Source organism: Sus scrofa, chromosome 15, assembly GCF_054392235.1.
Source record: "Sus scrofa isolate SSC_HxYL_T2T_F1_AM1 chromosome 15, Sscrofa_HxYL_maternal_Yorkshire_Landrace_v2.0, whole genome shotgun sequence".
Classification (NCBI taxonomy): domain Eukaryota; kingdom Metazoa; phylum Chordata; class Mammalia; order Artiodactyla; family Suidae; genus Sus; species Sus scrofa.
The window spans coordinates 37,518,852-37,539,804 of record NC_139397.1 but is presented as its reverse complement, the minus strand read 5'-3'; the positions used below and the strand labels follow the sequence as shown (position 1 = coordinate 37,539,804).

Below are 20,953 nucleotides of genomic sequence, written 5' to 3'. Positions count from 1 at the left end.
CAGCTATTACTGGGTAGTGAAAGTTGGAAGTTGAATGATTGATTTAAAGAATCAGGCTGTGGGTATTAGTGGCAGTTGCCCAAGGAAATTGCAAGTGCCCACGGCCCACCCTCCCTCTCCCGGTTCCCCAACCTGTGTTACTCCCAAAGGAACCAGACCCCACTGCAGTCTCAGCCATGTCTGATCACCATTAGACATTGGGATCTCCAGCTGCAATTAAATTGAAGCTCCCAACTCAGGCTCCAATCGTGGTTGTGAGCCCAGGTCATGGGATTTTATCTCCCTCTGGGCAGCTGTTCCAGGACTTCAGAGCAGTGAAGAAGTCCTGCAGGCCAGGGCCATGTGCACGGGGCCTGCCCACCCCACCACACACAGCAGAAGGGCTGTTTGGGGAGGAACCCTTCACCCCAGCATCCAGGTTCTGCAGTGAACATGGCACCCTAGAGGGAAAGGGGGGATGGGCAGAGATGCAGGGTGATTTTGTAGGTAAGGATGTTGGGAGCCTGGTAAGTCAGTGCCCACTTAGTCATGCATAGGACCGGTTAGATGTGCATCCTGCCCTGGGATAGGCATGCTCTTGGCCCCATGGATATTTTGGAGGGCCTGCCACCTGGGCTGTGCTGAGCTTGGGGTGACAAATGTGAGTAGGCCTGCCACTTCCTCTCAGACCCCTCACCTGGAGTTCTTCTGAGAAAGCCCCCTGCCCCGCACACTGACAGGGGGCTCCCTCTAGTCCCTGGTCTGTGCTGGGCCTGTCACCCTGCCGCCTGCAGCCAGGCTGCGGCAGCCCCGCACCAGACTTTGTGCCCTGGGGGGTTTCAGGGCAGACAGCCATTGAGTGTCATCCCCAGGCAGAGGGTCTTTGGGGTCATTGTGATACGTTTTCTCACTTCTGTACTGCTTTCTTTGCATTTACAGTTTCAGCAGTGCACAAAGAAACCAAGCAGTTCTTCACTTTATATAATACCCTGGATGACAAAAAAGTTTATCTGGAAAAAGAGGTAAGAGCCTTTCTAAAAGAGAATACTGTGATCAGATGAGCAGCTGCACTGCTGTCGCCCCGGGGAAGTTCAGGGGAAGCTGGTATGCAGAGGCCTGCAGCTGATGTGGGAGGGCCACCTGGTGTGTGCCCAGGGCTGGGTACAAAGTCAGAAAGGGCACCCTTCCTCCGGGGCTCCCACTGTGTTTCCTCTTAGGATGGCATCTCTCATTGGCTGCCCTGTAGCCGCTGCCCTGGACTGTCATGGGGTCTGATAGAGGGTGCTGTGTGTGGGCTGAGGCATGCCCAGGGGAGGGGGCCCTGAGGGTGCGTCCAGGAGGGGCTGGCCACACAGGCAAAGAGACCCTGTGGGAAGAAGTAGGAGGGGCACAGTGTTCTCACTCTCCACCCCCACTGACCCTCCACTGCACTGATTACCCTGAACGTAAAGCACAGTACTTGGTGAGGTAGAGAGGGGGAGCTTCCCAAAGAGTCCTAATGTTGACGTCGGTCTCTCAGCTGGGGCGTCAGTCCTGTCAACAGGACTTTCTCCCACGTTCCTGTAGCCAGAGGAAGAGGCTCTGGGAAAACCATGGGGTTAAAAACATGTTGCTCTTTTTTGTCACGTTACTTTCATCTGCATGAACAAGCTCTGTTCCTTTCAGAAGCAGTATCCAGAGATGCATGACAGGCTTCAGTGGCTGGGGTAGCTCAAGGACTTTTCAGCCCTTGCTCATTGGGGTTTTTTTTGCTTCCCCAGATTAGCCTGCTGAACTCAATTCATGAGAACTTCTCACAGTAAGTGCTGTTTATCCTCCTCCTGCCAGTGCCTCGTGTGCCCTGCACAGGGTTTACCTCTGTCTTCCAATGGTGTGATTGAGCAAAGTGCTCAGGGTGTGGGTCTTACATGCCCACCCCGATGCCTCATGCAGATGTGTTTTGGTTTGCACAGACCTTGAGTTCTTGCAAAAGACACAGTGATAGTACAGTGAATTTGAAAAACACCAAGCAGTAACTTAGGGAGAAAGTTAACATTCACATAATCTGATTATGCCTAACTACTATCATTGCTTTGTAGATTACTTTTGTCCTGCTGAAATTAGATTAATAACATTTGTTGAGAATATAGAAGTGCATTAACTGTTAGATAATGAAATTATGTAATTTTGTAAACACTTCAAATCTTGTGGTAGATTTTATCTTTTAAGTTAATGTGTATCCTCTAAACATCTTTGTTCAGATATAAATATTTTCTCCAAAAATTGGATGGCAAGGCCCATCTGTACCCAAGTCTATACCAGCCCTGGAGCACAGCCAGGAGCCCATCCACCATCCGGGCAGCCCTAGAGCCGGCTCTGTCCAGCAGGCTTCCTCTCCTTCCAGCACAGATCTCAGCTGTCCCCTGGTGGGTGACTAGGGTCTACAGTCTTAATGGATTACAAGCTGTAGATTTTTAAGTTTCATTTCTAATTAAAAACAAACAAAAGTTGCAGCAGCTCCCTTTAATACCCAGGTTCAATTAGTGACTTTCAACCTTGTGACAAGTCTAAAACTGGTGCCTTCATCTTTATCCCCAGTCATCGAGAGAAGCTGATATTTAGGAGTTCCCCACTGTGGTGCAGTGGGTTCAGGGATCCAGTGTTGCTACAGCTGTGGCATAGGTCACAGCTGCAGCTCAGATTCAGTCCCTAGCCTGGGAGCTTCTACATGTCATGGGTGTGGCCAAAAAAGAAAAAAAAAAAAAAACTGATGTTTGTGTACTTTTGTGGTGAGTTCTGCTGTCAGCAGGTCCTTTGGAAAAATCCTCAGTCCTTGTATTCATATGCACCCCATGCTTCTGGTGTCATTCCTTCTGTAGGACTACGGGTGAAGGGGGTGTCAGGGGGTCCTCTCACCAGGCTGCTGCACCTGGAACAGAACCAGGTTTCCCAGCCTGCTTTTAGGAAAATCAAAAAATGTTTACCAATCCTGAGCAGTGTTTCTAAATCCACAGATTTTTAAAAACTAAGTGGAATTTACTTCCTAAGCATTTCCTGCCATTATTTAAAGTAAAAAGTATTTTTGTTACTTTTAGTTACATTTTACTTAAGAAAATACTTACTAGTTAAGAAAATTGTATCAAGAGTTGGAGGTGGGGGTGGCATGTGGAGATTAACATTCAGTTACAACAAGATCAGGTAAATTTTCAAGCCTTCCTTGGAATTTAGAATCTTTGACTTCCTGGAATCGCAGGGCCCATGGGTCTGTCCTGCCTGGCAAAGGCCTGCCACCTTCTGGGGTGTTGTCTGGGTACAGGACCTACTCCTTGGTGCCTCCCCTTTTCTCAGAGCCCCATTTGCTAGTCATACCTCTGCTGGTCTTTCTTTCAGAGCCATGGCCTCCCCTGCTGCCCGGGACCAGTTTTTACGCCAGATGGAACAGATCGTAGAAGGAATTAAGCAAAGTCGAATGAAGGTCAGATGGCTTATTTTCTAAAATGCTGTCCAGGTTTCCCACTAGTGATGGAGGAGGTCCTGGGGAAAGCAGACCTCTTCTGGTTGTCCTGGGATCTGGTTGTGCCTCGGTTCTAAGGACACACCTTCAGTGTGGATGCAGAGCGGTCCCGGCAGGACAGCTCCTCGGGCTGCCTACACTGACCGTTCAGAGGCTGTTCTTAGCTCCCTTGCACCAGGCATGTGCTGGTCCTCCTAAAAGCCCTCTAAGTGAGCGGTGTCCCCCTGTTTCACAGATGAGGAGACTGTCACCAGCAGGCCTTCTGTCTGAGTAGAATCCCATCCTCACTGGCTCTTTGGTTCCTGACATTTTGCTATTAGGGATTCATTCCTTATCATCTCAAGAGCATTTCAGTTATCAGGAACCCCCCTATGAAAAATGTAAGTAATGGTGAAATTCTGCTAAAGTGAGAGGCTGTTGAGCCTAAGAAGTCAGAGGAGAAGAGAAAGGAACTGAAAAGGGGTATGGGCACTCCAGAGGTAGCTTTGCAGAAACTCATCCAGACTGGGGGCAGCACAGGATGTCTTCTCTGTGCTCCATGTGTGCCCTGTGTCAGTAGGCATGAAGACTGGCTGACAGTCTGGGAGCTGGACACACAGCTGCATCCTCCCACCACCATAACCAGACAAATCCCAACTAATACCTCCAGTGTCTCTCACTTTCAGTCCTGGTTTAAAAAATGTATCACACATCTGGTCTTCAGGCAGTGACACCTTCTGGGGATTTAGGGCACCTCCTTTCACCATCCTGGGGCACATTGGTCCGGGGGTTCGGGGGAGGCCAGAATGTGAGCACCTGAAAGACAGGCATTCCTGTCTCCCAAGAGATGAACCACAGGCAGAAGCTCGCCATATCCCTCTCCCTGTAGCAAATGGTTATCTCCCAGTAAGGATGTCAATAAAATGATGTCAGAGGAGCAGAAAAATGTGTCACTGGTGACAAGACTGTTCGGCCACAAAGATGAGGGCAGGGTGAGGCAGCATCTGTCCATGTGCGTGGACACCTCCCCAGGGCAGGGCGGGCTCTCTTGGTGCGAGGGAGGTTGTGGGGAGAGCCTGGCCAACTGCAGGCCCATGACAGCCCAGACCTCAGGGCAGAGCCTGTCTACCTTTCCTGTTGTCCTCAGGGAGAGGTTCTTGCTCACAGTAAAGAACAATAGGAAGTATTAGGGGGTCCCTTTGGCTTCCCCTTTCTGCTGACTCTCTAGTGCGTTCCTGGAGAAGGAGATGGGCCTGACCCCTCCATTCTCTCCATCCTTCACCAGGCTTGATGGTGAAGGCACCAGAAGGGTGTCCATGTGCCTGGCAGGAAGGGCTCCCTCTTCTGTCTGTATTGAGGGCCAGCACAGCACCTGACCCATGGTGGGCACCCAAGAGCTATTTGTTGAGCCAGTGAATCCTCTCAGTTGACTCCAAAGGCAGTTGTCAACGAGGGTTCCCAGTAGGGTTTGAATACCGACTGGCACTTGAGTGGAGTAAATCTGTCTGCTCTACAGAACAGCACTCATTTGGATGGATGTCTTTGGTTGTGTTCGTTTAGAAAAAAAAAAACAGCCCTCCGTGTTTGGGTGCCATGAGGGGTCCCGCTCAGATAGACCATGGCAGGAACATGTGTGTCCCTCCAGAGCACAGGTTTCCCAGAACTGGCAGGTGTAGGGTGTCCACAGCACAGACCAGCAGTGAGTGTGAGTCACAAAATAGGTGGTTGGTCCATGGAAGGGTTCCTGAGTAAAGAGGGAATGCCTCCCTGTTTTTTGTGAAATTGTCCTCGTGTGCAAAAAAATAATAATAATTATATGCAACAATTAATGCCCAGTGAAAGGATTGCTGAATAAATTATAGGTGTTGCAATATCATGCAAATAAATAAACCCATGCAAAACCGAGGCATAGAAAGGAACTATCAGAAGGAAAGCCTTGAAAATGTCCCGAATAGTTGCCTTTTGGTCGTTGCCAGCTGCCCTTACTCAGAACATGCCTTTTCATCACCATTTTCCAAAATGTTTCAACAGATGGAAAAGAAGAAGCAAGAGAACAAAATGAGAAGAGACCAATTGAACGACCAGTACTTGGAACTATTGGAAAAGCAGAGGCTGTACTTTAAGACTGTGAAAGAGTTCAAGGAGGTGAGAACAAGGCTGGGCAGGGCGTGGACGGCGAGGGCGAGGTTTTTGTTCATCCCCGGGTGAGCCTTTGCAAGCCAGAGCAGTCCCTTGGTTTTCTGCTGGTCTGTACTGGGAAATAACAGGTTGGCAGTGTGATATGACAGTGAAGTGTGGGTCTAAGTGGTTCATGATGGCATTGCTTTGTGGCCCATCTTGTGGCTCTGATTGAACATTCAAAGAATCACTTTTGTTTTCCTAACACTCAGTAAAGCAGAACATACTCACAAGTAAAGTGACATCATCAGCCCATCTCAGGGCCACCTGGAACCAGTGTTATGGATTCAGATTGAGAATTTTCCCTCCTTCCAGTCTTAGGCTGGAGAAGGACCTTGAGAAACCAGTGGAGGGAGGGAGAGCTTTGAGTGCAGCAGGCTTGGGTTTAGGTCCTGCCACCCACTGGCTTTGCACTTGGGGCAGGGAAAGGGGGGAGGATCTTCATCCCTGTGGGGTCAGGTGGGAGAGGGAAGCATCCAGCATGTGCCCGGCACTTAGCACACCCATTCTCAGCCCGGCACTTAGCACACCCATTCTCAGCCAAATTTTCTTTGACCCTGTCCTTTCCCCAGCATTTGGACAGGGTTGTCCTCCATCGTTTGAGAAAGAAAGGTGTCCTTCTCTTGAGAGATTCTCCATAAAGAAGACTTCATTCCGTCACTTGCCAAGATCTCATCAGCTTTATTTTCAGGAATTTTCTACCTCTTTCTAATGTAAATCCATGTGGTTTTAGTGAATTTAGAGATTGCTGAAAATACAGGGGAGCTAAAGGTAGTTGTCATCCTGGTGCGTGGTCTGTGAAACAAAAAATATAGTCTCTCCACACCAGTGATTTTTTTCCTTACATGTTTCTTACGGCTCTTCTCTCTTCCTTCCTCCCTTCCCACCTTTTCCTTCTCTACTTCTCCTTCCCCTTTTTGTAACTTAACTTTTGAGAGCCACACTATAGACATCTCAGAATCTCCCATCCTTTCTGTAAATGTTCTTGCAGTTCCTGCCATGGCCCCAGGAACACATCAGGTGGTAAAACAGACCAGGTTCCTGTGTCCAGGAGCTTATGTTGTGGTGGGGAAGGCAGATAGCAAGCTAAGAAACAGAACCTCTCATAAACAAGTAGTAACGAATAATGAGTAATTCCAGGAGTTCCTGTTGTGGCTCAGGGGGTTAAGAACCTAGTGTCCGTGCGGCTGCAGGTTCGATCCCTGGTCTCACTCAATGGGTTAAGGATCCAATGTTGCTATAGCTGTGGTGTAGGCCTCAGCTGCAGCTCTGACTTGACCCCTAGCCTGGGAACTTCCATATGCAGATACAGCCCTTTAAAAAAAAAAAAAAAAAAGTCCAGTCTTTGCCACAGGACAGGGGGATGACTTATATAGAGAGTGTGGCCAGGGAAAGCCTGTCTCTGGTGAGAAGGATTTGCTTGGCCTTGGGCAGAGTGACCAGGCAAGGTGCTCCAGGCCGGCAGAGGTTGGGGCTGAAGGGCCAGTGAGTGAGCTGGCAGGGAACAGATGGGAATCCCCTGCTCCCCACCCAAGCTCTTTTTTTTTTTTTTCCCCAAATAATGTGCAAAGAGAAAAGGCCCTGAGGAGAAGAACTACATTTTGGATGTTGCACATGCCAGCACTGCCCTTTTGATAGCAAAAACAAAAAGCAGATGAGTTGGGGAGGATGAGTATAAGCTATCAAAATCAAAGCAAATAGAAGTGAAATGGGAAAGCTCATTCTTGCACTGCAGGCTCTGGGGGCTGCAGGCTGGGGGTGATCCCAGAAGAAAACGGTTCCCTTATGTATGTTACAACCTTGGCACAGTTACTCTCAGACACTGAGACAATCTCAGATCGGTGCTGGTCTCAGTTGTTTTCAGTCCAAAGCAAGTCAGAAGAAAAGGGTGAAACAGCACGTACTCTCAAATTACCTTAATTGCAGTATTACTAGTTATGTTTCTAAAGCACAGTCTCTCTCTAAGTCACCAAACCAAGATTTCCATTCCAGCCCAGCACTGATGAATGCCAGCCCTGCATTTTTATGATACTGGCTTTGGGCACAACTTCTGTAGACAGCTAAATGTATTTCCTTTAAAGGATTCACCTTTTTAAAAATGGCACATCCTCTTTTTTTTTTGTTGTTGTTGTTGTCAAAATTATCTCTCTCCTATAAGATGATGGTGATAGTACTCCTTTTTAAAAAAATCATTTTACTTTGCAAAAATTTTAAAGAGACAACCACAGGTTCGCTTTCCCAAATCTTAATTTTTTTCAAGCTCCTCTGAGGTAACTTGGGGTCACCACAGGTGCTGAGGCTTGCTTGCTGCTCCCCAGTTTCCATCCTATTCCTTCAGCTAGAGTAATTGTGCTGTTTTACATATTGCAGCTCCAGGTAAGATCTCTTTTGTGGAAGAAAAACAGTGAAAAGTCTGACCTTCATCCTAGGATGGCATCTCCTCCCATAACCCCCTCTGTTCTGCCTCTTTTATTTTCCTCTCCAACCTGCGTGGTCTTCTCCCACGTTCTGAATTCTCGTTGCATCTTGGTCCCCAGCACTGTGCTGGGCAGTAATTATTCACGGACCACAGTTCATCCAGAACTTGGTCTCTGACCGCCATAGTCTCCCTTAGTGGGGTTCAGTTGACACCACATTGACTGAGCCCCAGTGATGCCCGTGGGGTCCAGGCAGACACCAGCTCACACCCCACCCCTGTCCTGACTCCAGCCTCCTTTGGGATCAAGGCCTTTGTGAGTAGAGACATTGGGAATGTCTAAAGCTCCATTGGCTGCTCGCCATGGGAGGGTTTATTAATAGCAAATCTGCCAGGAAACAGCACGTACTCTCAAATTACCTTAATTGCAGTATTACTAGTTATGTTTCTAAAGCACAGTCTCTCTCTAAGTCACCAAACCAAGATTTCCATTCCAGCCCAGCACTGATGAATGCCAGCCCTGCATTTTTATGATACTGGCTTTGGGCACAACTTCTGGAATGAGAGGAGCTCATGGTGTCTGGCACATGTAACAGGCCCCATTCAGTCTTCAGCAGGAAAGAAGCAGAAGTGAGGAAACATTTTCCCTTTTTTTTTTTTCCTAGGAAGAAATACCTAAAGGGCCCTTACTGTATTGCTCTGAACAGACAGAATCATTCCTTAGGATCCCAAAAGGTTTCCAGGAGATTGCATGCAATTTAATCAGTGCTCACACCGGTCATGTGACAGCCTCGGATGTCTTTACTGAAAAAGCATCGTCTCAGTGTGTGGTGTGATAAACTGAATCACTCTACCACAGCAGTGTTTTGATGCTTCTGAGGTTTTGTGCATGACTTTTTTTTTTTTTTTGCTTTATTTAAAAGGGGAGGTGGGTGACAATTGAAACTTATTTCTTTATTTGTTGTCATATGAAACTTATTTATTTCTTTATTCATTTCCATAATGAAAGATTATGGAAATTTTCAAAAATGCACAGGAGAAAGTAGTATAACAATATAATAGTATGACTCTCTGCCTGTTCTTATTCCTTCTTTGTCCCTCCCCACCTTTTTTTTGGGGGGGGAGCTGGAGTTTTTTCCCCCAAGCAAATCTCAACTCATTTTAAATAGGAAAACTTTATTCTCAACTTTTCTAACACAACAAACGTTACTCATCTTCACTTTCTCTTCTCATCCCAGGAAAAATTAACCATCTAATTAACCATCTCCCCCTCCAACATGTGCTGGAAACTTGTCAGACTGTCTTATTTCTGGCAGAATAATTCAGCTTTACCCCCGACCCAGAGCCTAGCCACTCCCCAGCTCTGGGCAGAAGATTCACATAAACCCATCAAGAGAACCAGGGTCATTTGTGGCCAGAAAGAGCAAAAGGCCTCCAGAGAGGTGGGAGCACCTGGCAGGGCCCAGGAAGAGAGAAACATTGACGCTGGGGGTCTTGGATGCAGAAGGGTTAAGGGTGACAGAAAAATTTTCTTCCATACTCTGGATCTCCAGCTCCTTAGCAGCTGGGGCCCTGGCTGCACTGCTGGGCCTGCACCCTCGGGCTCCGCCCCTCCTCCCACCGTCCACTCACCTCTCACTTAAAACACAGCTCCTTGTGACGAGGCCCAGAGAGTGAGTGGAGAGGGTTTGCTGGCAGTGGAGGGTGTCCCGAACTGTTGAGGCCACTGTGGCCAAGGGAAAGGGAGGATGCACAGTGAGAAGGGAAGTCCAAAGTCCCTTTGGAAGAAGGGAGTCCAAAGCAATGCAACAGTGGCCTCACTCCCTGGGCGTCAGATTCTGCAGCATTCTTAACCTTCACTCCTGCCGAGTAAGAGCTTTTGCACATGCTCTGCAGCCATGTGAGCCCAGGCTGCCTCAGTGACTCCTTAGGCCACCGTCTCCAAGGGCTTGCACCACTTCCTTATGGGGGGAAGGGGTTGTCCAAGATTGGCACATAAGTGGGTGCTTTCTGCTCTGCCCCTTGGGTATTTTAGAGGCTTCTTCAAGTCTTTCAGAATGGCAGTGCCCTGTCCTCTCCTATTCTCAGTCTGACAGTCTTTGTAGCTCTGGGGCACTGAAGGTCAACGTGGGCAGGGAAGCGCCACCATGCTGGGGGCAGTGGGCTGGGAGACTGGTTCACTGGTTGGCCGGGCCCTTCCTCAGGACTGGGAAGGATGGTGAGGCCAGCTCAGCCTCCGCAGATGCTAACACAGTCCCCACCTCTCCGTTTCCCCTCCAGGAGGGCCGCAAGAATGAGGTGCTGCTGTCCAAGGTGAAAGCCAAGGCCTCCTGAACATTCCCAGGCAGCATCAGACATCAATGATGTTTTTTTCTAAATGCCATGTATCCACTACAAGACCGTGAAATGGTTCACAACGCTGCAATAGAGAGAGGCAGATGTGATGACCTCAACAGCCTGGATGTTTTCCTTCCCTTGTTGGCCTCCATCTCATCTCTCCATTGGTTGTCATCAGTGGCACCAGAAGGGCCAACATTGTGGCTTGGGTAACACCCACGATCAGTGAAGAGACGTGGGCAATATTTGTTCTCTGTGTCGATTCAGCTTTTATTTCTCCAATAACATTGCACATATGAAGGTACCTATATTTGTATGGACTCTGAATAAAGAGGAATTCATTTGTTCAGTAAGTGTTAATTGAGCAACAGCTGAGAGTGAGCACTGCGGGAGACAGAAGGGTGAGTGACACAGACGCTGCACCTCAGGCTCCCAGCATGTGACCCCAGAGCTGGACCATGGGGATTTTTTTTTTTTTTCTTAGTAAACAAGTCTTTTAGCTGAATGGCCAGCCCATGTGGGTGCTGGTCACTTGGGCCTCTCACTGGCCCATGGTGCCTTTTGTTCCTGCTCCCCGGCTCCAGCCAGCAGGCCTAAGGGTGTGGGAGCCAGAGCATCTGCCCTCGGCTTCTCCCCCACAGTCCCTTTCAAGTCATCTCTCCAAAACTTGGAGACAGGGACCTCAGCTTGAGGACAGTAGGTAAGACCTTAGCACACCCTATTCTCGTGTGAGTCTGAGCCCACCTGCCCTGTGCGTGCCCCTCACTAAGAGCACATCACGCGCCTCCTGCTGCTCCACAGAGCCCAGGGCTGGGCCCAGAGGTGGGCATGCCCACCAGTCACTGCCATCCAGGCCCCTATATAAATCCCAGAGGGACTGGCCATGAGCAGGTGCCAGAGGGTATCCCAGCAGGAAGAGCAGCAAGGTGTGCAAAGATCCCACAGCCTCGAGCAGGCAGGGTCTGGGCTAGATCTGAAGGGGGAATCATAGTTTAGTAGCAGAGATTGGTGAGAAGGCCATTTTAGATAAAGTATGACCGCAGTTAAAACTCAGGAGGGGGCAGGAAGGGAACAGTCATGCTTGTTGGGGGAAGACTGGGCGACGGGTCTCTGCAGGAGGCTTTAGGGATCAGTCTGGGAAAATGAGCCCGGAGCCACCTTTGCAGGGCCCTGAAGCAAAGGAGAGGGCTTGACTTTCTCTTCTGAAATGAGCAGTCCATTTAGATGGAGCTCCTCCTGTCTGGACCCTCAAGCATTGGCCAGTGCAAGTCAGTGAGCCCAGCACCAGGCTTGCACACATAGCATCGGCCAATTTGGACCATAAAACTTAAATGCTTAAACATGTAAATAGGGCATTCAGTGCAGTCACAGGGGCATCATGTTCATTTTTAGTTCTCTCTTGTGTGTATTAAGCAGGGCCAACGTGTAGTTTAGAGAATCTCTGCCTGGATTAACAACAGCCCTCGGCTTCTGTGCCCACCTGGCGAGGCCCTTCTGGTGAGGGGGTGGCTGTGGGCACTGGTGCTGGGTCTTGCACAACTGCACTTGGGTGGGGCCCTGGGCCATGGGTGTTTATGGATTTGGACAGGGCACAGTGAGGTTAAGCAAGCCATTGCCAAAGAGCAGATGTTGCTCTGCGAGTCAGAGGAAGGAGATAACGTTTGACCTTGAAGTGTTTTAGGTTCAGGGAAACATCTAGGTTTTCTTGTCAACAAGTTCATAGACTCACTCCCAAACTACCAACTTGAGCAGTTAGATTATCCATGTGTTGTTCCCAGGTGGTGGGGAGGAGGAAAGGGTGACGTCAGGGTTAGAGTGGGGGCATTTACTTTGGGCTGTTTCTAAGGAGTTTCATTTGGTTTGGTTTTGGTAGAGGGAGGTATCAGTAGATACCTTTTCCCTTTCTTGAATCCACAAGGCCTAAGCTAATACATTAGTTTCCATTCTTTGAACACATTTTGAATTAAACCGCGGATGCCAGTCTTGAGTTCCGTTTGCCACAGATAAACCTACAGGGTAGATGGTGCCTTTGTGAATGATGAGGACGTGAAATGCGGAGATGCCCCAAAGGCCCCGGTCATTTCAGGGCTGCATCCTGTGTACCCACATTGTGTGGCTGGGTGTTTTTCTGCTAATTCCACAAGCTCCTCTGGGGCGGAACATGCAGTTGGGTTTCTGAAATGTGTGCTTCAGGAGGAAAGAGCGGTCCGTGGTCTCCGCTGGATCAGAGCAGTGAGCTTGCTGATGGACCGGGGCTCTGGGATTCTCGGGGAGCCTCTGGGTCAGGGCTCCCTTCCGCCCCACATGCACCTGAGGAAATACACAGACCTGCTTTGGTTTAAACAAAAATCAGAGCTGCCGTGAGCGGAACTAAACGACCATGAGCTGTCGGGGGAGACACTTGGTACATATTTCTTGCTGTCCTGGGCCTGCGTCCAGCTCATGGGTCACTGGGCTCAGCTGGTCACCCTCAGGGGAGGTGCAGAAAACAACTGCGAGGCTACGTGGGGGGCTGTCTCCCTTTTTAACAGAGAGGGCACCGCCCTCTAAGCTCTCATTAGCATCTGCAGTGGGTGGTTTTAACTGGGTGCTGGCTCGCTGCCCACGTTCTGTGGAGAGCGGGTCCTGCCAGTGTCCACTGGGCCTGCAGTGGAGCCAGAAGGCAGAAGGCCTGGTGGACAGGAGGCCTTTCCCAGGCTAAGGAGCTGCTCCCTCATAAATACACAGCTCCCGGACCTCCTGAGACCAGGAATTGGCAGCAGGGGTGCTCAGGCAAGCCTCTTTCCACCTCATGCGGTGCCCTCCTGAGAGCTTGGGCTGTCACGTTGGTGGCCCTGATCACCTCTGCAAGGACCAAAGCAGCCCTGCCTGAGAGGGCACTCGGCCGTCAGCCATGGCCCGCAGGCCTGTGCCAGCCCAATCTCAGTCACCTTGGCATGGCTGGCCTCATTGTGCCCTCTCTGAAGGTGACTGATGGCAGTATGAACAAGTGTTAGCAGTTACTTTGAGCCTGGGATGCAGTTAGTTGGCCTAGAACCCACTCTGAGGAAGGACAGAGCAGGTCCTAGGAAGTGCTTCATGACTCACTCGTGGCCAGTGTTGGGGCTACTCAAGGGAAAAGCATGACTCACTTAGAGCCGGACAGTAACAAGCCCTGTGAGATGAGGGCCCACTGTCTGTCCAAGTGGCCGGGTGGAGGCCCAGAGATCCCCAGGTTCCCAGCCCAGGCCATTCCCTCTTACAGCACACAGTGAGAGGCTGAAAATCCTGTTATCATGATCTCCTCTCTTCTCACAGTAAATGTGTAAAAACATGAGGGGGTATTGAATAGCTGGTCTGTGGCCTATTTGATGACATGGGGACTTCAATTCCTCAGAAGTGTTGAGTTCACACCTGTCCTTGTCTCTGCCTGGGCTGCTCTTCCTCCAAGATCCTGGCAAGGGCTTTGCCGGACCCTCTGATCCTCATACAGACCCATCAGTGTCATCTTGTAACGCTGACCACAGGCTGCCCTTCCCCGCCCCACCCCCCCCCAGCTCTGTCTTAATGGCACGCATTTGATTCTCTTAGTCCTTTGCAGCATCTGTTGCCTGCCCTCCACTCCAGGGCATAAGGGCAGCAAAAGCAGGGACCTTGCCTGAATTGCTCACCGTCGTCTCCTCAGCATCTGGCTAGGATGGATCATGAGGGCGTCCTGGCTGGATAAAATAGCTCCTCCAGATTGTAACTGTGCCTCCCAAATTAGCAAAGTGTAGATGGAACATATTCTCAGCCTGAGAACGGGAGGCAGTTTTATTCAGCAGCTTTCGAGGATGTCTCTTAGAGTGCTGGCCACACTCACAGCCTTGATGGTTGGGATGAGAAAGGTGTCAGAGGTTTCAAACCTTACAAAGGAATTACATTTTATAGATGTTTTTCCTCCCCATGTAGGAGGGAGTTGGGGGAGAGAGGGAGCACATGAATGTCAGAGAGTTACTCATGACTATGTTGTGGCTTAAAGTAAGCCATGCACAAAGGTAACCATGGCTGGTGGAAATGACTGAGCCACATGGAACCAAGAAGTGGGAAGCAGCCCCTGGATACAGTGTTGGCAGAAGTATGAACTGTACAGCTCCATGGGACCCGGGGCGGGGTCGGGGGGGGAGTTGCAGTCAGACAATATCTATGAGATTATCTATCAAAAGTGCCAATGCACAAGACTTTCATACCAGCAATGCTGCTTCTAAGAATGTTTCCTACAGACAAGTACTTTCATTGCAGCATTATTTGTAATAGCAAAAGTTTGGAAACTATCACCAACATAGGGCAATAAATGGTTAAATTATGGTGAATCCGTACAATGGAAGAGTAAGCCACACTGTATGTTCTGTTGTGGAATGATCCCTTAAGATGCATGGTTAAGTAGAGAAAAAGAGGCTCTTGACTTTACTAGTGTTTGTTTCTAAAAAAGGAAGGGGATGGAAGAAAATGTCTCTGGCTCTATGTATACACATATGTGCGTACAGATGGAGGACCTCCAGGAGGACCCCCTCATAGGAACCTGAAAGCCTTGGTTGCCTCTGGAAAGAGGGGTGGGGATTACCTTTCACTGTATACCTTTTGTACCTTTTGAATTTTGTACCATGTACATGTATTACCTATTCAAAAAATAAAGTTTTTAAATTTTAATTCTGTTTTCTTCTAAAAAATAAAAACAAGACACCAGATCTGCTTTCCTTAGGAATTTTAAATCCTTGAGCCCAGAGTTTCCTGGTGGCTCAGTGGATTAAGGATCCGGCATTGAGTCACTGCTGTAGTTCGGGTTCGATCCCTGACCCAGAAACTTGCACATGTCGCAGGCACAGCCAAAAAAATTTAAACAAAAATAAGTCCTTGAGCCCAAAACTCCTTTTCTTGGGTCTAGGGAGTATTTCTCCCTAGAGTATTTCTAGGGAAGTGAAAAGGGGGCTCTCTTCTGTAGAAACAGCTCTGGGGAGATGAAGCCGTGAGGGGCGTACTGCTCTGATTGTGTGAGAGGTTCGGATGGCAGCGAGGAGGATCAGGGTGGGGATATGGTGGTGTGGCTGCATCCCAGGGACAGAGCAGGGCTGTTATATGGTTGCCTTTGTTGTCTGGTGAGGATCACAGCATATCCCCTGTTCCCCTGGCTTTGGGGTTTTAAGAGCTGGAGATGGTGCTCCATGGGGAGTTGTGCCTGTCTCTTGTGGAAACCTGCTGCGGGTCAGTCCTGACCAGCAGAACTCTTTTATCCAGCTCTGGGTGGTACTGTTTCCAGGAGAGGAATCCTGACAGCTGTCCTAAAGCAGTCCTGAGAATTGTTTGCCAAGAACTGTTTTACAGATGAGTGTCTAACCCAGTTGTGACCAGTATGGAGCAGCCCTTCCTGCTGAAAATCAGCCTGAGATGCAGAGGAGAGCTTCTGTTCTGGCCGGTTGCTGGGGAAGGACAAGGTGGTGGGAGCAACCTTGGCCATTTTGAGACCGTGGGAAGGGACATCCCAGCATGGCTGGTCTCGGCAGAGTGAAAGGCTGGAAAGAGCCTGGCCCCCAAATACACCATGAGCTGTTGAACCCACCTGGGGACCGCTTGCCTCCATATTTCTTGTTCCAGGAGAAAAATAAATCCCCGTTCACTCATTCATTTGAGCTTCTGCTCTGGGTCAGGCCCTGGGAATAAGACTGTGACCCAATCAGGCAAAGGAAGCTGTTTTCCTGCAGCTACCCTATATCGCATGTTGCTTCAATTGTGCTAAGCAAAAACGGACCAGAAATGTCTTCTTTGGTGGTGATGGTTGCAATTTTATAATGAGTAGTCAGGGACGACTACTTTACATTCTTTATTGAAAACTATCTCAGTTTATAGTACGGAAATTTTACCAGAGGGCCAGTTAATTTGCTGCCTTTTAGAGATAGCACACTTTATTCATCCTGTCAGCATCTTTCCGAGTTCAAAGCCTCCTGGTGTCATGTAAGCTTGCAGTAGACATGCTTTGGAGGGTTCTGCTTTACAGAAGGTCTTCTGTCCCTAACTGCCTTTCTTTCACCTTTGAGTCACCCTGATTGTCTTTGAATTCTATAAACCTCACATTGTTTTACATGCTTCTGTTTGATTTTTGTCATATATAAACCAGGTATTGGTTTTATGGTTTAAATGCTAGGGGTACTGTTTCTTTGCACAATTTTAATATTGCTGTACCTCAAAGATAGTATTTAGGAGTTTCCATTGTTGCTAGGTGGTAACAACCCCGACTAGTATCCATGAGGACACGGTTTTGATCTCTGGCCTCGCTCAGTGGGTTCAGCGTTGCTGTAAGCTGTGGTACAGGTCACAGATGCAGCTCCAATTCGACCCCTAGCCTGGGTATTTCTATGTGCCACAGGTTTGGCCTTAAAAAGAAAAAAAAAAAAAAAAAGATAATATCTAGGTGTTGTCAGGTTAACTCAGGTAAGAGAGAAAATATGCTTTGCACTTTTCTAGGTTTGTGTGCTCTCTTTGAAGTTTGAAACACTAGTTTTTATTATGAAAATTCTATTTAGGAAAATAAATGCTGTTTTTTGTCTGTCTATAAATTATTTATAAATAAAACCTCACAACTAATGAGGGAGTGAGTCACATAGATAGTTGTGGGAGGGGAACTTCGGGCAGAGGAGTAGGGAGAATAAAGATAGATAGAGGTGGGAGGGTGCCCAGCAGGTGAGTCTGAGGAACAGTGAGAGAACCTGGGTGGGAAACTACTGATGGGTTTTGAGAAGATTTCACTAGAACCCCTGGTGGCTGTGCTGACTAAAGTCTGCAGGAGAGGCAAGGGCAGAAGCAGGAAGCCCAGCTACGCGATGACTGGTAATCCAGATGAAATACACCTGAGACAATGCTTACCTTTTCTGATTTTTTTTTTCCTATTCTATTTAACTTTTGAAAAATACCAAGTATTCAATTATGGGATTCCATTCTTCACTCCCCAGAACGACACCCTGGTCATGGTGCCCCAGTGGGTAGAATATACCTCTGCACCCTTTGACTTTGGCTTTGGCTCAGTCTATGGGTTGTTAGCAGCCTTGATATGGGCAATGGTCTGAAAACGTGTTGGGTGGTTGGGCTTGCCCTCTTGAGAAGAACTTACCCTGCTGGCCTGATGAGGATCAGGGACACAAAGGGACAGACAGAGACCAGCCCACAACTTGAAGCTGAGCCCAGAAGAACCCAGCTTAGATCAGTGAAATCTCAGAACTCACACCTCAGTAGAGGGTGAAGGCTTATTGCTGTTCGCCACGGAGATTCTATACTGATTGTGTACAGGTACAGAGAACACAGCTGACTGAGACAATCAACAGCTGATTTCATGACAAGTTGTGACCTGGAGCTTAAAAGACACCTCTCTGTACCACCCATCTTTAGTGTGGAGAGACCAAGTCAGGGGCCAGAAGAGGTTTCTGGGGATGGTACCCACAGGTGGAAGAGATCTTCAGAGGACAGCAGAAATGAGCAGATTCCCTTAAGACCTACCTGGGGAAAAAAATGGAGGTCAGGATAAAAGAGAGAAAAGTAGCATACTTTATGCATGACTACATTTATAAAATAAAACTATTAGGCTAGCCACATCCATCCTGCACCCCTGGAACTTTGTAGAATTGGAATCTGACATGAAGACGCTTTCAGTGACAATTTAATCAGCAAATAAATCCTGACAAGGAAGACAGTAATTCCTGTTACAGCCTCCTAAGCCTGTCTCAGTAGCGTTCTACAGGCAAAGAGTTTTGAGGCAGAACAGAGACATTAGGCTTATTAAGGAATTCCCTGCAGCATTCCCTGTAAATCTGATACTTGGTCAATAGATTTCTATTCCTGATACTCTGTATTAAAAGGAATTACAAGCACATCCTTAGATAAAGTGAATCATCAACTGATCTGTCTCAGAAATACTTCCTTTTAAGAAAGATTGGAGTTTCCACTTTGGCAGGTGGGTTAAGAATCCTACCGCAGCGGCTCGGGTCACTGCGGAGGTTCAGGTTCAGTCCCCACCCCAGTACAGTGGGTTAAAGGATCTGGGCTCTGCTGCAGCTGCTGTGTAGGTCGCAACTGTGGTGCAGATAAAATCCCTAGCCTGGGAACTCCATAGGCTGTGGATGTAGCCATTTAAATTAAAAAAAAGAAAAAAAAAAAAAAAAGGAAGGCTCAACATAAATGGTCCCTTCTGCCTGAAATGCTTCCAAAATGATCCTACATTGAGTCAAAGCACAGGCCAAATGAAAACAAGGATAGAGTAAACCAAAAAATTTCACCACCTCCCTCCCCTGACCAGCCTAGACTCTTCCTCTAAGGCTCCCACCCAGAATTCAACTAGAACAACATAAGCGAACCCACATCAGGGGCAGGGGGCAGGCCCTTGTTGCAAAAATGCAAATGATCTCTGAAACATGGAATCCAATCGTTGAAATGTGGAGTCCAGTCAGCTTTCTGTTGTGTTCCTTTCACTTTCCCATGTCTGGGTTCGGGCAGACTTGAGTCCAGACACCTGTTCTGCCATGTGCTATGTGACCACAGGAGAGCTACTTACCCTCTGGGAATGTGGTTGAATGAGGACAATACCAACCTTGTAGGACAGATGTAGGAATAAATGAGCATCTGTATATGAAACCTAGTATAATAGCTACAGATGGTGGATGCTCAGTAAAGCATACCGTTAAATGCACACCTGATTGTGTGTTTTATGGGGGGATGGATGGAAGAGAAGACCAGTAACACTACCTAGCGTCATTCAGCCAAGAGGGAAAATCCCCACTAGCCCCGAGCTTGAGTTCTAGCCCTTAAAACACACCAATGACAGTGTCTGAGGTTGCTATCTGATGTATAATTTGGTGCCCACCTGCTCCACTGCATCAGGGCTGTCAGACACCTTTAGGTGCTTTTTTCCCTAAAAAGTTCACAGAGGCTTGGCAGTAGCTTGTAGGAAACACACAGACTATGATGGTAAAATACAAATAGAACATGAAACACTAGGGTAGGGAGAACCTAAATAAGAATTGGGATCCTAGGAGTTCCTGTAGTGGCCCAGCAGTTAACAAACTTGACTAGTATCCAATCCATGAGGACTTGGGTTCTATCCCTGGCCTTGCTCTGTGGGTTAGGGATCCAGCATTGCTGTGAGCTGTGGTGTATGTCACAGTCGCAGCTTGGATCCTGTTACTGTGGCTGTGGCGTAGGCGGGTGGCTACAGCTCTGATTCGACCCCTAGCCTGGGAACCTCCATATGCCATGGGTGAAGCCCTAAAAAGACCAAAAAAAAAAAAAAAAAGACAAAAATAAAAACCAGGAGTTCCCGTCGTGGCGCAGTGCTTAACGAATCCAACTAGGAACCATGAGGGTTGCGGGTTCGGTCCCTGCCCTTGCTCAGTGGGTTAATGATCCGGCATTGCCGTGAGCTGTGGTGTAGGTTGCAGACGCGGCTCAGATCCTGCGTTGCTGTGGCTCTGGCGTAGGCCATTGGCTACAGCTCTGATTCAACCCCTAGCCTGGGAACCTCCATATGCCGTGGGAGGGGCCCAAAGAAATAGCAAAAAGACAAAAAAAAATCCAAAAAGTTTTGGGATTATAGACTGGCTAGGAACCTCAAACATAAATAAGTTACTGGTTCCTACATAGATTCCAAATTGAAGCCAGAAATTTAGTTCTGTACTTCTTGATCAGAATGAAAATGGAAACATAGTCAATTAAAAGTTGCCATTACCAGAGCTGGCCTAGTGAGTTAAGGATCCAGGGTTGTCACTGCTATGGCTTAAGTTGCTGCTGTGGTGCAGGTTCCATCCCTGGCCCAAGCAAGTTCCACATGCTGTGGGCATGGCCAAAAAAAAAAAAAAGAAAGAAAGAAAAATTCCCATTATCATAAGAAAACATGACTTCATAAAGAGTGTAATCAGATGTCTTCAACCCTATCTTTATGTGAAATGCATTGATATGTTTCATAAGATTATTTCTTGAGCCATCTTTAATGAAAGAGAACAGAATTCCAAAATATGACTCCAATAAGGCTGTCCTAAGCACTGTGTGATGTCCCATCCTCCAGCAAAAAAGAAATGGCTGGACCACATACCCTTCCCAGGGAAGAGTCTTCAACAGCAAAGCACATAAAGCTCAAGAAACGAAAGATTTTTTATAACTGATGACAAAATCCGATCTGTCCCAGTATGAGGCTATTTTTTGGTCCTTTTATCACAATGTAAGTAGTTACACATTTTACTACAGAAATACACATGTATTTGAACAGAGATTGCTGCCCCAGACCAGCTGGGGCTGTTATTTAATTTATGGAATACATAGCATATTGTGTTTCTAAAACTTAAAAAAGACTCTAAATCCCCAGACCCATCTGGTTCCAAAGATTTGGAGAAAGGCACTGTGGACCTATATTCTGATAAACCCAAAATGCAGGTACTCTACAGTGCAAGCTGGTCTACATACCTTAGACATCAAGGGAGTCAAGGGTGGGGTGAACTGATTTTTGTATAAATTCAAACACCTAATCAGTAGGCAGCCAGGAACCTCCAAAATCAGGTCGACTATGGCCAAGGTGACTT

The 20,953-nt window shown here is 47.9% G+C and overlaps 1 protein-coding gene across 7 annotated transcripts in view; it reads left to right on the top strand.

The window, feature by feature from the left end:
- Positions 1 to 15,050, top strand: part of CCDC93 (coiled-coil domain containing 93) — a 100,829-nt gene extending 85,779 nt beyond the window's left edge. For 4 of the 7 annotated variants that reach the window (XM_084998725.1, XM_001927273.6, XM_021075794.2 and 1 more), the window contains 5 exons: positions 919 to 1,001; positions 1,740 to 1,777; positions 3,349 to 3,433; positions 5,483 to 5,596; positions 10,326 to 15,050. In XM_084998725.1, the coding sequence (XP_084854851.1) occupies positions 919 to 1,001; positions 1,740 to 1,777; positions 3,349 to 3,433; positions 5,483 to 5,596; positions 10,326 to 10,379 (374 nt within the window). In that variant the 3' untranslated portion in view covers positions 10,380 to 15,050. The remainder of the gene's footprint in view (positions 1 to 918; positions 1,002 to 1,739; positions 1,778 to 3,348; positions 3,434 to 5,482; positions 5,597 to 10,325) is intronic. The other 3 variants (XR_014829097.1, XR_014829096.1, XR_014829095.1) reach the window with 1 other exon arrangement.
- The last annotated feature ends 5,903 nt before the right edge of the window (positions 15,051 to 20,953 follow it).